This window comes from Phaenicophaeus curvirostris, chromosome 12, assembly GCF_032191515.1.
Source record: "Phaenicophaeus curvirostris isolate KB17595 chromosome 12, BPBGC_Pcur_1.0, whole genome shotgun sequence".
In the NCBI taxonomy this organism is placed as follows: Eukaryota; Metazoa; Chordata; class Aves; order Cuculiformes; family Cuculidae; genus Phaenicophaeus; species Phaenicophaeus curvirostris.
The window spans coordinates 1,898,905-1,914,126 of NC_091403.1; the positions used below are offsets into that span (position 1 = coordinate 1,898,905).

The 15,222-nt window shown below is 43.7% G+C and overlaps 2 protein-coding genes across 2 annotated transcripts; one reads left to right on the forward strand and one right to left on the reverse strand.

Annotated features, from left to right (window-relative positions):
• Positions 1-650: 650 nt before the first annotated feature.
• GCNT3 (glucosaminyl (N-acetyl) transferase 3, mucin type) lies at positions 651-1,736 on the forward strand. Its single transcript, XM_069866705.1, has one exon. It carries the CDS (start codon positions 738-740, stop codon positions 1,734-1,736), a length of 999 nt encoding a protein of 332 aa, XP_069722806.1. The 5' UTR covers positions 651-737.
• A 7,978-nt stretch (positions 1,737-9,714) lies between these two features.
• Positions 9,715-13,863, reverse strand: GTF2A2 (general transcription factor IIA subunit 2). Its single transcript, XM_069866836.1, has 4 exons — positions 13,688-13,863; positions 13,067-13,171; positions 11,660-11,786; positions 9,715-10,036 (listed from the first exon to the last, which is right to left on the reverse strand). The coding sequence occupies exons 1-4, from the start codon at positions 13,757-13,759 to the stop codon at positions 10,011-10,013; spliced, it is 330 nt and encodes a 109-aa protein (XP_069722937.1). The 5' UTR covers positions 13,760-13,863; the 3' UTR covers positions 9,715-10,010.
• Between the last annotated feature and the right edge of the window lie 1,359 nt (positions 13,864-15,222).

Sequence of the window (15,222 nt, forward strand, 5' to 3'; positions counted from 1 at the left end):
AAGGGACGGGTGGACGAGGTGCTGAGGGACACGGGTTAGTGATTGATGGGAAGGGTTGGACTCGATGATCCGGTGGGTCTTTTCCAGCCCGGTGATTCTACGACACGGTTTAGCGGCAGGTAGGTACAGTTGGCCGCGATGATTTTGGGCGTGTTTTCCAACCCGGTGACTTTGTGAACTCTATGAAAAGCAGGTTAGATCCCAAAGCCACCCAGCAAAGCCTTTTTAAAAAGCGTGTTCCGTGCAGTTGCACTGCCGGGGAACTCCCCTCGCGTCACGCACTGGAGAGGGGCGAGATAAAACGAGGTGCGAGAACACCTCGGGGGCCGGTCAAAGCCAACCTGCGAGCCCTGGAGCCGCCTCCTCCTCCTCCCCTCACCTGGGGGGGCGGTGCCGGGCGCTGCCCCGAGGCCGCGGCGATGGGCTGCGCGGCGGGGCGCTGGCGGCGGCGCTGGGCGGCGGCGCTGGGGTCGCTGCTGGGGTCGGTGCTGCTGGGGTCGGCGCTGCTGGCGCTGGGCAGGGACCCCCGAGCCTGCCCCGCGCCGGGCCCGGGCGGCGCCGCCGGCGGGACGCGCTGCCGCGAGCGGCTCTACCGGGCGCTGGAGCTCAACCCCCGCCCCGGCGTCAACTGCTCGGGCATCCTCCGCGGGGACCCCGAGAGCCTGCGGGAGGCCCGGCTCGGCAGCCTGGAGGTGGCGAGGAGGAGGGCCGTCCTGGCGCCCCACGACTACCTCAACATGACCCGGGACTGCGGCAGCTTCAGGGAGACGCGCAGGTTCGTCGAGTTCCCGCTGAGCGAGGAGGAGGCGGAGTTCCCCATCGCCTACTCCATGGTCATCCACAACAAGATCGAGATGTTCGAGCGGCTCCTGCGCTCCCTCTACGCCCCCCAGAACGTCTACTGCGTGCACGTGGACGGCAAGTCTCCGGCTGACTTCCAGGAGGCCGTGCGAGCCATCGCCGCCTGCTTCCCCAACGTCTTCGTGGCCAGCCGCCTGGAGCGCGTGGTCTACGCCTCCTGGTCGCGCCTGCAGGCCGACCTCAACTGCATGCGGGACCTGCTGCAGAGCCCCGTGCCCTGGCGCTACGTCCTCAACACCTGCGGCACCGATTTCCCCATCAAGACCAACGCCGAGATCGTCCGAGCCCTCAAGGTGCTGCGAGGGCGGAACAGCATGGAGTCAGAGAAGCCCTCGGCCTCCAAGCGCAAGCGCTGGCTCTACCACTACAACGTGGGCAAGTCCATCTCCAGGACAGGCACCGTCAAACAGCCGCCACCCCTCAAGTCGCCCATGTTCACGGGCAGTGCCTACATCGTGGTGACGCGGGCCTTCGTGCAGCACGTCTTCGAGAACCCCACGGTGCAGCGGTTCCTGGAGTGGTCCAAAGACACCTACAGCCCTGACGAGCACGTCTGGGCCACGCTCAACCGCATGCCCGGGGTGCCAGGCGGCACGCCCCACAACGCCAAGTACGAGCTGTCGGACATGAACGCCCTGCCCCGCCTGGTCAAGTGGCAGTACCAGGAGGGCGACACCAGCAAAGGCGCGCCCTACCCGCCCTGCACCGGCCGCCACCAGCGCTCCGTCTGCATCTACGGGGCCGGTGACCTGCACTGGATGCTCCAATACCACCACTTCTTGGCCAACAAGTTCGACCCCGAGGTAGATGATGTCGCCATCCAGTGCCTCGAGGAGCACCTGCGCCACATGGCCCTCTACGGCCAGGGACTATGAGGGGTTCACCAGCACCTTCCTCCCTCCAGCACCGCAGGGACAGCAGGAGGAGATGGGGACCCACAGGGGAGGGGTCTCTCCGAGGGGCTGGGGTCAATGCGGGAGGGCTCAGCCCCCCCTGCCTCCTCCCCTCTGCTGCTTGCGCCCCAGATACCTCCAAGAGACCCTCTTAACTAAAGAGAGGTGGTGGATTTTTCCCTCCTCCTCCAGACTGTTTGCAGAGGTGGGTTTTTGTGGACGACAGGGAGGGCTGGGTCATGGACCATGGTAACTCCGCGTCCTGCTATAAGGGAGCCAAAACTAAAATAAATTTGCTTTTCTACAAAGCACCTGGCAGGCTATCTGCTCCTGGCACCTGCTGTGCTGCGCAGCTTAACATCTGGCTGCTACTTTTGCACCATTTCAAAATTTAATTTCTGTCATAGCCATTAAAAAAAAACCCAAACAACAAACCTTCGATAAAATCAAATATACTAAAACACATGGCTCTTTGACACTGTGTGTCCTGTAGCCCTCTGAGGAGCACTAGCTGCGTTCCTAGGCAGAGCCATTTATCCAGTTAACCCCTCTGCACCCCACTTCCCATCTGTAACAGAGGGTGAGGGATGCTTAGGAAGTGGATAGTGTGCATACTACATTTTTCTAACATCTTCCTCTCTCCTTCCTGACAGAAAAGATAGTTCTTCTGTGAGAAGTACTCTCAGTAATATAATTGCCATATCCAGTACTGCACCTCACCTTTTGGATGAGCAAATCAATCATCCAACACTTTGTTTTCTTAAGTTTCTAGAAGCTGAAAGAAAGATTTGTTAATGTTTGTATTTCACTCATGTGTTTTTCCTACTTTCTTATAGTAAAGCCAGCCACCTTCCTTGGGTTCAACAGCTTTTTACAGAGGGATTAATTCTGTTGTCTTTGTACTACCAAAAAACTCTCCAAGTCAATTTTTTATTTATTTTGTTCAATAAACACTCTCACCTTTATAAATTTGATGTCTCTGGTGGAGAATTAATGTTATACAAAGACTGTATGAAGCAATACCATAGCACCAGACTTCATTTAGAGGAAGTTATGACTGCAGTCTCATTGATCTTAAAACCACTGATTTAAGTAGTATGAGAAGATGAAGTAACTGACATGAAAAAAATTGTGTCATTGCAATTTTCGTAGAAGTTTTTAAATGAACTTGATTGTAAAATGCAAATTTCTAAAGTGCCGTGGTGATTTCACAGCATACGTTACAGGGAAAACCCCTATCTACTGGCAAGAACGCATCACTGGGCATTTGTTTATTCAAAAATAGCAAATAAAGTAATAGGATTGCTGGTCCCCGATTTAAGTAAACAGACACTTACTACAAGAGAGATTAAAGCTTTACGATAACCCAACAGTAACAGGAAATGTAAATATGGTTTCAGCAGCTTGTTCAACTTTAAATAGCAAATACCTCCATGTCCAGTACATTCTTTTAGAACAAACAAAGCTGCTCTGCTGACTCAGGGTAAGAACTCAAGTGTCCCAACACAGAAGACTGCATCTAACCACTGCTGCCCACTTTGATTTTGCTTGTTGGAGCCCTTTCTTTTACTTTAAATTTATACATATTACCAAAATGGTAAACTACTGGGGAACTGGGGTACTTTGAAGTTGCTGGACTAAATCAGGCAGAGTTGGGTTGGTGTGTTTCTGACTACAGCATGCTGTTGTCTTTTTCCCTTGGAAAACAGAGAAAAAAGGTGCATATTCATGGAGAGAAAAAAAACCCAAAACATACTTATCCATTCTAAGGAATCACATTGAACCCAAACCCATCCATGAAATGGATGTCTGTAAGAAGACCTAAATAATTTATATCTCAAAGAACCTTCTGAGAACCTACAAAAAGCAAAAAGGTGTTTGGGGGTTGGAAGGAATCCTAGCCTGCAGTAGTGAAGAGGGATCTCTCTATTGTTTTGCAAATGTACCTGTAAAGATAGATATATGCTTACAGGTTACTTACTGATTTGATAACAGTAATTTTTATAATTTTTATACCCTTCACTCTGTTAATATGCTGAACTTTGTCAGCCGTTTCTTCTCTCAGAAATATAAGGTATTGCTTGTACAAACTATTTAACTAACAGTATTTCATCTGTTATTGACAGACACTGCGCTCACAAAAGTGTTACAGGTGGAGAGACAGAGACAAGTGTTTACATGGGGGGGCACGGAACAGGACAAACAAAAAGCATTGCTTCAAATCTGTTCCATGTAAGTCTTTTAACAAAGTCAAAATCATTTTTCTTTTCACATTACTTGTTGCAATCAATGCTCTTCCAGGATAGATCTGGAGGCAGAGAATCTAAGCATTTATCCACATTTGAAAGAGCTCGCCCATAGAATACCGAGGCCTTAAGTGAACCCAGCATGCCAAAAAAACAGCTAAACACACTAAGAGGGACAGCAATTACCTAACAACATAGCCCACGCAGCCTTCTCCATGTAAAGAGATCATTGATTGGTATGAAAGCAATATACTGGCATTATTATACAGAGACACAAACAACTTGTAAACTTCCACATCCAATTCTCCTGATTCAAAGAAAATTTGCAGTTTCTGTTGGTCTTATTACTCACAATTTATATCAGATTATTATGTTATAAAGAAAAAAGGTGTATCTCATGCAAATTTATTTTCAGCTCACCCTCTCCTACTACTAAAAGTGACTTAATTTCTTCTGAAAGAACAAGACTCCTCCCAAATTCAGAAAGTGAACTAAGACAAAAAGAATCTTACAAAGGAATGTTGGCAGCATGTCCTTTTCCAAAGCCATTATAAATGTCAGATTTGTGAGTGTATTCGCATGTCAAAGCGGTGATAAAGAAAAGAAGGAAAAAACCTTACCATTTTAAATGTTGATTAAAAAAATATGACTCCATCCCCTCCCTGGGCAGCCTGTTCCACTGCCCAATGACCCTTTCTGTGAAGAATTTTTTCCTAATGTCCAGCCTAAACCTCCCCTGGCGGAGCTTGAGGCCATTCCCCCTTGTCCTGTCCCCTGTCACTTGGGAGAAGAGCCCAGCTCCCTCCTCTCCACAACCTCCTTTCAGGGAGTTGTCGAGAGCAATGAGGTCTCCCCTCAGCCTCCTCTTCTCCAGGCTAAACACCCCCAGCTCTCTCAGCCGTTCCTCGTAAGACCTGTTCTCCAGCCCCCTCACCAGCTTCGTTGCTCTTCTCTGGACTCGCTCCAGAGCCTCAACATCCTTCTTGTGGTGAGGGGCCCAGAACTGAACACAGGATTCAGTTTCCTGGAGCTCCTGTAGAAAACCGGCACGCGCTGGAAGAAGAAAGAGAAAGAAAGAAAGATAGATAACTGTAGCTACCCCCATGGTGCTGTGGCGTCCTCTCAGTGCCAGGCTCTCCCCTGCGTCCCCCTCTCCAGGCTCGGGGCCGGCGCTGCTCAGGGGCTTTTCACTGACTCCACCCCTTATTTTCCCGCCCAAACTCGCACCTGCTCGGCCCCTTCAGCTCCGGGCGGTTCTTTGGTCTGCCCGGTGTCCATCTTCCCGCAGCTGTTGTGTCTGCTGCCTGTGTCCGTTATTAGGGAAGAATAAACTTCTTTAGGACAAGCTCTAACCGTAAGTGGCCCTGGTGTTTCAGAGCACGGGATCACCCCCAGATTAAACCCCACGGCGGCTTCATCAATAAAACCTCGGGCTGTCTAAATTGGAAACACAATCACATCAGCAATATCAGAGTTAGGTTTGTCTGATAAGTGGATAAATCTACTTCTGACACTTGTGTTTACAATCATTAATTAACCACCTGAATCTCAAATGAATCACCAGCCATGTCCAGAGGAGAGTGAGGAAGCTGGTGAAGGGGCTGGAGAACAAGGGTTATGAGGGGGCGGCTGAGGCGGGGGGTGTTCAGCCTGAGGGAGAGGAGGCTGAGGGGAGACCTCATTGCTCTCTCCAACTACCTGAAAGGAGGTTGAGAGAGGAGGGAGCTGGGCTCTTCTTCCAAGTGACAGGGGACAGGACGAGAGGGAATGGCCTCAAGCTCCGCCAGGGGAGGGTCAGAGTGGATATAAGGAAAAAGTTTCCACAGAAAGGGCCATGGGGCACGGGCAGCGGCTGCCCAGGGAGGGGGCGAGTCCCCGTCCCCGGAGGGGTTTAAAAGATGAGTAGACAAAGTGCTCAGGGACATGGTTCAGTGGCAGATGGGAATCGTTGGACTCCATGACCCAAGAGGTCTTTTCCAACCTAGTGATTCTATGATCCCGTGATTCTATGAGCAGCTGTTTAAGGAGGAAACATGATGTAAATTGCCATTTGCCTTTTCAAGGTATGCACAGGAACTATCATTCTGAAATCTAATAACTTTTTTTTTAAAAAAAAAACCAAACAACCACTCACCTGGCTTTAATTTTTTTATTTCCAAGTGGTTTTCACTTTATTTTTGCAAGAACAGCCTAACGTGATCTGAAAATGGCTTAATGTGTATTTACACAGCATGTCCATGAACTTCTTAACTCTACTTAGGAGGATCCATTTCCTTTTCCTTCTTGCTTTGCATTTCTTGCATACTTTGTATGATCATCTCTGAAACATCCCATAATAAAGAAATGTGTCAATTGAAATAAATTCAGAGGAAACCAGGTAATCAATTTGGAACAAACTAGAAGCAAACGTGACCTATAGGAACAAAATATCAGTGACGTATTTGTAGTCATGAGTAAGATTGATTTAGGGAACAGGGTTAAAGTGTGCTTTGTCTTCCGACTGCAGCAGCAGTGACCATAAAACATTAACCAGACTCTCAGTCAACTCTTTCCACTTTCTTAGAGGGTGCAGATTCTTCTAGCACAGCGTGAAAAAACAAATATTAATGTATCTTTGACTTACTATCTACTAAGCCATAATGGCTATTTTGTAGAGTACTTTGATCTGTGAGAAAATCTATTTTCCTAACAAAGATCACCCTTTAAGTTACAGTGAAGGAAAAGTCCACATCTCTCAGCACAGTCCTACTGAAGGTAAAATGCTTTTTACCGGGCGCCTTCTTTTCTTCCCCCCCCGGAACTTTTAGAGTACAGAAAAGCAAAACCAAGTCACTAGTACCTTAACTGAAATACTAACTCCTAAGCTGCTGAGATCCTTAAAAGCAAATACCTGTGTTTTGAGTAACTCTCATCTACCTCATTGTACCTAGTCATTGTACCTAGTCATTGCGTAAAAGAATGATCCTGATTAAACTTGTCTTCTGGAAACTCGTCATAAATTCTTCCTGCTCTGCACTTTCCTTTACTATGTGTCCCTGATAACATTTAGTCAGGTATTGATATCCCTGACCGAGCAAACATCTTACTTCAGATAACATCCTGTTTTACACAGTTACGGAATTCACAAATCCTCGTTCTTGGAAGCCTTGTTTAAACACAGGCAGGCACCCACAGCCACTTCTGTATTGGTGTTTATTCTTTCCTTTCCTTCACTTTCTTTAGTTAGTTACTTTCTAAATAGAAACATCCATTCCAGGTCAAGGTGCAAAGGTGCTGATACCCGGAACTGTGACTTCTCTGAAGAAAATCAACAAAAAACCCAAATAAATGAATCAGCCCATAACACTACAGCCAAGGAGGGACCAAATAGGCAGCAGCGAGTATGCTGATGCTGTAGAAAGTGGGATGGATTGTCTTCCACTGGATATTAAAATAGTATAACAAAAGTTCAGTTATATATATATATATAGTATAACAAATGTTCAGTTAACAATTTTACGTCTAAGTTCTGCAAATTTTCCCAGGCCACAAAGCACATTAATCAAATGAACACGGAGGGAGTAGTTGAAATTCAAAACCCGAAGACAGCAAGTGGCAAGAAAGTTATGGAGAATAAAACAATAAAAAGCAAGAATAATACTAGCACCCAATCCCCCTTACCTTCTTGTTTGCTCCAGTTTTTTATAGTGAACTGAAACAGCCTCCACAGAAGTAGTAGATCCAGGGTCTGGACAAACTCCATTCCAGAAACATCGTTTGAGCCAAAAGGAATGTGTGCTGCCAACCTAGTGTCAGAGCTTGTGTTGACAGCTGCGAGCTCCTCAGGAATTCATTCCTCCTGAAGCACATGGAAGCTTCTCTTCTACAGGGAGCAGGCAGAAGTCTTCATCCCACAGGCAGATACTCCCTGAGGCATCACTGGAGCAATTCTAGACATCAGAAATGTTATCCCCAAGAACTACTTACACATCAGTATGCCTCAAGAGACAGCAGAATTAACAGGGCAAATAACTTATGCTGAATGGGGAGTTTAGTAAAAAAAGGATAATTTAGAAACAACATTAGGAAAAATAAAAAAGAGAGAGAGATAGCAACTAGAGGTAAGCTATGAACAGAGTATTTCCAAACAAAACACAGAAAAAAAAAACCCAAACCAGATAAGGTTGGAATAAAATACAGAAAAAAAAACCCAGACCTGTGATGCTTACTTTGGAAACTTTAAAAACCCATAACACAACCCTTTTTCTTGTTATTTTCTTTTTTGGTTAAGCATTTCTTTTCCTTGCGATTAACAGCTAAGGAAGCACAAAGCCTGGGAGTCCTATAGTACAGAACTGCTCAAACACAAGAGAAGTCTGACAGAGAACTGGAGAGCGAGGAGTTCCTGTCCAGAAACAGGAAGAGAGCACGAAGAGTTGGAGGTAAGGACAGCAAAATTGTACACTTCCACGGGCTGAAATTCAGTTTACTACACAATTAGTAGAGAGTAAAAAGCATTTGAACCTAGAAGACTGAGTCAGATACAGAAAAACCATGGTATGCATGTAATTTGTATCCTTTATGATAATGACCTCACGGATACTTACTGTGCAATTCAGAGAAGTCTGTTGTTCCGATTTCAAAAAAGGTTACTTTCTAATCTGCAGTTTGTAGCAAAGGACATTTAGTATAGAAACAAGACAAAAAAAATTAAGGGCAAACATAATACTTGGAAGAGTCTAGCAAGCAATCTTGTGAACTCCTTTCTCACTCGAAGTGAGGGAAGCAGAAGTTAACTGAACCTGAAGTACGTACCCTTCGATGTCCAAAGGTAGGACTTTGAAAACTGTAACAGATCAGTCTGGAAAAATACTAGAAGAGATACTAAAGCTTTCTTCTTTTAATTAATTGACTGGGCCACCAACACATCGAGAAAGGTTTCAATATGTAAAATATGTTCCAGATTTAGCATAAACGGGAGATTTAGAGCAATCTGAAAACAGTTACCCCCGACTTTTCTTCTCTAGTTTCCAATTTCTACTGGTCTGTAAGTACCCTGCTGTGAAAAATAAATGACTGATGCTGCTGCGGCAGCTACCATTCCTATGACCACACTGGAAGAGTCACTGCTGTTAAGTCAGACAAATGAGCTATCGGTATTTGTACTTCTAGTGAAGAAACTTATTTTAAGGATTTTTTCATTGGATACACTTAGAGGAATGTGAAAAGAACAAAGTTCTCCATTTCACATCTCAAAATGCATAGCTCAACTTTCACTGAAATCCTGTTAGCCGGGTGTCCAATTAAATGTATTCCACAAAAGTACAAAAACCAACTAGAAAATGTTGAAACAAGCAGCACTAACATTTGTTGAGCATGTAGTGCAATCTTAGGAGCCACAGTTCCATTATTTCAGATTGATTAGCTGAGCATAACTGTTATACTTGGGTTATTTCTTAGCAGAGTACCAAACGGACAAATTAATGAAAAGAAAGATGCAGTAACAAACAGACAAATGTACTGGCCAGCACGAGCTGCTAAGATTTTGTTGGTGCCCCCCATCATTCTGAAACGGTCATTTCTTGCAGGGCTCATCAGTGTAACCATACCCCAACCCTGTAAATGAAAGACCTCTGCATCTGCAACATGATGCCAAACACACTTAGACAATGCTGAGAGAATATATTATATTCTTAATTGTTTTTAAACAGTTTCCCAATGATCACTCATTCACAACTCTTTAAATAAAAGTTTATTACAGAAATTATTTTGAACAAAATAGGCAACAATATCTGTTGTAAATTAAAAAAAAAAAAAGAAAAAAAAACGTAACATAGTATTCATGCCCTATAAGGTGACCAGAAGAAATGCTACAGGTATTTCTTCAACTGCCATTCTGTGATGCTGTCTACACTGGATTAACTCGCATCTGCATCACAAGAATTACATATGAACACAGTCCCTTTCCATGCTTCTTTCCAGAAAGTGCTGCATATTAACAGAAAATATTGCAGATAATCCACAGTTCTATTCATTCTGCAGTATTGGAGCCAGTGTCTAGGAAAGAAAAAAAGAAAGTGTGAGCAATACATACCCTGCACTACAGCTGAGTATAAATTCAAGACAACTGATACTGTTCTCTATTCTTTCCCCAAGCATTTTAGAGCATGTTCTGTACCTGCCCGATCCCCTCCACTGCTACTGAATGTGATGCACCAACCCCTTGTGCTGTTTCACTTCAGTTACCCACACTGAAGAGCCAGCACAGAACTTCCGGGTTGTGCCCACACACCACTTGCTATTAGGGCGTTAGAAATACAAGCAGCGTTGCTCTAACTTGTAGTGATACACGAACACTTAATTGCAGTCAGTCACAGGCACCTCTAGCTAAATCACAAGGATCTATTGACAAGAGCGTAAGCTTCTATGGAGTGTGGGCTATTGTTCATTATGAATTTTGAAACAGATGCAGGAATGAGCACGATCTTCATAAAACAACTGACAACAATTCTGTTCTGAAGTTTTGTCAGGAGCACCAATTACCATCTGTGCAATTTCTGGTATTACTACCATTACTGCTTTCTTGTTCTTAAAAGATACAGGGAAAAAAACATAACTTGAATAAGGAGAAAGACAAGTCAGTGCTTACTACATTCCTTTATCAAGTCAACTTCTTGTGGGGAAAAAAAGACTGCAATGTCTTATCTACATACTTTATCAAGAGTGAAAACAAATAATACTTGGAAAGCAAAGTATAGCTCTACTAGCTATAATAAGCACACAGAAAATAAATAGAGTAATAAACAATAGAGTAATATAATGAGTAAGATTATATGCTTGGCTAATACCTGAAGTTGAGCAAACAATAAATTCTGTCAGCTCTCTAAAACTACAACTTGAAGTGACCACTGTAATCATGTTTGGATCAGGAAACCATGTTTCAGAGGTCCATATTTAAATAAGGCTTTTTCCATTCTCAGTTCTTGCTTCTTTTAGCATCACTCCCCTGGGATGAAAAGCTAGCACCGTTTTACACATCTTTGGTGATTTTCTGCCACACTGATGGTTTTAAAAGGTATAAATCAGCTTGCCACGGATGTCACTAAATGGCTTTTTCCAGTGAAGAATTCCAAGGAACCTTGACAAAAGTTAGCCAACCATGGAACATAAATACCCACAAACAGTGCACATACAGCGGCCTCTCGAGCAACGTATAAATATTATAATATGACTGCAAATGCTAGCATAAGCCTTTTATGTGCTCTACTATCAAATCCAGCGAACAATTGCTTAGATATTTTTTAGGCAACTGCTTGCTCAGACTGATGAAGCGCTCCTTGAATACAATAACACATAGTGCTGTTCAAACAAACGGGTTAATGCTAGAAAAATCACCACACAGCAACTCCATTAAGATTACTTTTGAATTTCTTATCGCTCTAACAGTGTGTGCTCCCCAACAACAGGTGTACAGCTGTCTCTAACACATTCCTATTTCAGTGCTTACAAGTTAGGGAAGCATTTAGCTTGTGTTTGTTTAATTTCTCATCAACTGTAAAAGAGTGCAGAGCCCTACTTTTGTCTGAATAACACAATCAAACTAGCTTTAATCAGACATTTGGCAAAAGCTTTCCATAAATGAACAAGTCTCTGCTTATTTACATCATATTCCATACTTACTTTTTCCATCACATGCTACAATTTTCACTTTATCCACTTTCACAAGCTCAGTGACCTCCCTAAATTCAACATCATTCAATACAAATGTCCATACGTTGTCACAGAACCTGTACGTATTCAGAGACCCCTGAAAAAGACAAGAGACGTTTTCTATAGGATGCATCCCAAAAATAACAGAAAACGTTAATTATCTACTGAACTACATGCCTTCTAGAGCTACATTTGCCATAACGCCACCTCTGCAACTGAATGCACACAGACTTCACCAGCAACTAATTCTGAGGAAAACCGTAGTTTAAATGCCCTCCAGTGGATGAAAATTTTCAAGACCACGTAGTGGCGTTATAGTCCAACCAAGGGGAAGCTTCACAGGTACGCTACAAAGTTTTATAACTTTTCTAATGTGCATAAAGGATCAGTATCAGAAAAGACTTCTTAAAACATGAGCCATAAGAAAAATCAGTTACAGCAGCAATCGTAAGATGTGAATTCTGCAATTGTTTAAATAAAAAACCGTAACAAAACTGACCAATATGACATAAAAGGGTACCCCTCACATTTGATGCATTACTGAGGATGTTGATATGTAATCTTCTGGCCTTTATCTTCACGTATTTTAAACTGATGGTCTTGAATTTGCTCCAAGCAAGTTGTTTTATAATTTAATCCAATAAACACACTCTGAACATTTTTCCACACTGTGTTACATACACAAGGAAAGCGAAGCATGTCAGAGAAAGAAGTTACACTCTTCTTAACGTATCTATATGGTTTAAAAGTCTAAAGAGCTCACTTCATTAATAGTCTGTTCCGCAGAGACTGTAGAAGGAGTATTAGGACAGAGGTTAACAGGACAGCTGTGAGGTTTTTTTCTCTCAAAATTGCAGTCAAGCTGACATTTAACAACTTGCTGGCTAGCTGGGAAAAAACCCCAAAAGCTTATTTTTCTATTATATTAACAGAAAAAAGGTACAAAATGATCCAGTGACTTACAAAAGGGTAGATCTACAACTCTCTATTATCTCTTCACATAACAGATGTGGCTGAAAATCCAGCCTCACTTCACTTCTGCTAGGTACAACTAAAAGAAGCAAAAGTCTCCCTCCCCATCTGTAAGACACTGAGGATGGCAATCAAGGATGGCCCATCAAGACATTTCCCTCTTCCCCTGTTCTCATCCTCCCACAAAAGCCATTTCTGATATTTGCATTCCTTAAAAAAAATCCCTAGGAGCATAAGGTAACAAGCCTTACAATTGCATGCAGAACGTACGTGTAAACAGCCATTATTTCAGAGTCAAAATGAACCTCATGAGCTTTTGCTGAGGGCACACAGCTTTTAAGGACTTTCTGGATCAATGCTTATTTACTGTACCTCACAGAGAGCTTTTAGATATTGTTACCTTACCCTGAAATTGACTCTGTTCCTGACTCGTTGTGCCAGTGCCGAATTTATAGCTTTATCAAACTGAAGTAGCACCTGAAGGGCCAGCTGAGGCGTGATTTGTTGCGACTAAAGTAGTTTAAAAGAAGAAAGTTTTGAGTTGCTTCAAAGTAAACTCAAAAGTGCAGTAAAAATTAAAAACTTCAAAACAAAGTTCACACAAAACAGATCTCTACAAGAACAATTTACAGAAGCGCTGTGTTCCTGTGCTTACTTCCTTTCTCCTATTTTAACTCTGAGAGAAGCAGCAATGTGCTAACAGGGCTTTTAGAGCTACACAAAAATTCTTCTGATAAATATCCACCAGGAACAACCAGAAGAGCAGAAAATCAATGACAGTGTTCCAGATTAATCTGGTGGTTCATTTACTGAGCCATACAACAGGGGTTACACCATTCCCATAAAACTTCTTCCTTCACCTAGAACGTTAAGAACACTATTTCCCACATGAATGCAGCATCGATAACTTAATTTTTTTATCAGTTTTCCAAACACTGGCCCTAAACACCATGAGACAACAACCAGGGAGCAGTTTCAAGCTCTCTTATACTGAGATAGCTGCTGAGACCCCAGCGTCACATGCACCTGTATGAGCTCATCCAGGCTCTCCTGCAGGCTGTTCCCCAGCGTGGTGTTCCTGTACAGCTGGTACGCCATGGCTCACTGCGATGGGCTGCGGATCGCCCACAGCTCCGCAAGACAGCTACGTCCTCGCTCTCATTTTAAAAAAAAAAGAGAAATTAAACAATGAAACAAATCCAAGGCCCACCAGAACCCTCAATACAAGAAGTGGTTGTTATTACAGACGTGGAATACTTTCGATTTATGCTAAGGTAGAGTTAGGTTTGATCTGAGTCACTGTATTTGTTTCAAAGTCGGACGGAACGTCCCTCTAGAGCGTGTTTTTATTCCGTGTTTCCCAGACGGGGGCTGAGAACGCCCCGTGCTCAGCCTGGTCTGTGCCGGGCAGGGGTCTCTCTGCTCCCCCTCTGCCTGCAGCCTCTCCCCATCCCCGAGGCGAGGGCAGGGCCGGGGCCAGCTCCCCGTTAGCGAGGGCTCCGGCCGCTCCCGAGTTCATAAGAAGATTAAAATGAGTCCCAGGAGGACCGAGCCCCGTCCCGCCCGCGGGGACCCAGCGGGACCCCCCGCCCCGGCCCTGCCGCCCCACTCACCGCCGCGCCCGCCGGAAGGGGCGGGGCCGCCGACCCCACCGGAACCGGAAACAGAAACGGGGGCGGGGCGACGGCGGGAGGGAGCGGGGATCGCCCGCCGGGGTTTGTGGAGCGGGGAGCGGATAACGAGAAACGTCCTGTATTAACTATTATATTGCGCATATTAACATCGTATGTTAATCATATTGTCATTATATGTTAGACATTATATTGTTTATAATTATATGTATGATATACCATTATATATTATATATAATGCATTATGCGTTATATATTATTTGATACTGTAATTGTATATTATACATTTTTATATATAATACAATATATTTTATTTAATTTCTATTATATATAATAAACCTAAAGACGGCACCACAGCCATCTCAGCTGTTCATAAAGATGTAATATATATAAAATATATATAATCAAAGAGCTCTCGGATACCCAGCAAATGCTGCACAAGAGCCTTTAAGGCTATATAAGTATATATGTTTTTCTATACATTATGGAATATGTGAAGTAAATAGTAATACAGATAAAATGTATACGTTTAATGTATTAGTATATATAGTATATAATAATGCATATATAATATATAACCATACACTTGTATATATAATTATATATTGTATTATACTGAAGGAAAAAATAATCTGTTTTAAGTTGCTAACCTAGTCTATATTTGAATATTATATATAGATTTTGTGAATTTAGTGCTAAAATGTAGGATTAGCTTTAATGATAAACTTTTGCTTAACTAAGGACTTTTAACAAGGCTGCAGTTGGAAAGGATGGGAAAGGAGAAGTGTTGGCGGTGTGGGCTTTGCCTGTCCGTGGCCTTTGTGAACGGTCCTGGATTTATCCCCTGCCTGCCCGATGTCGTGCTGCAGAACACCTTAGTAATCAAATTGGCCTTGATTCTTGAGTCTGGCATGTCAGGGCATCAATTTA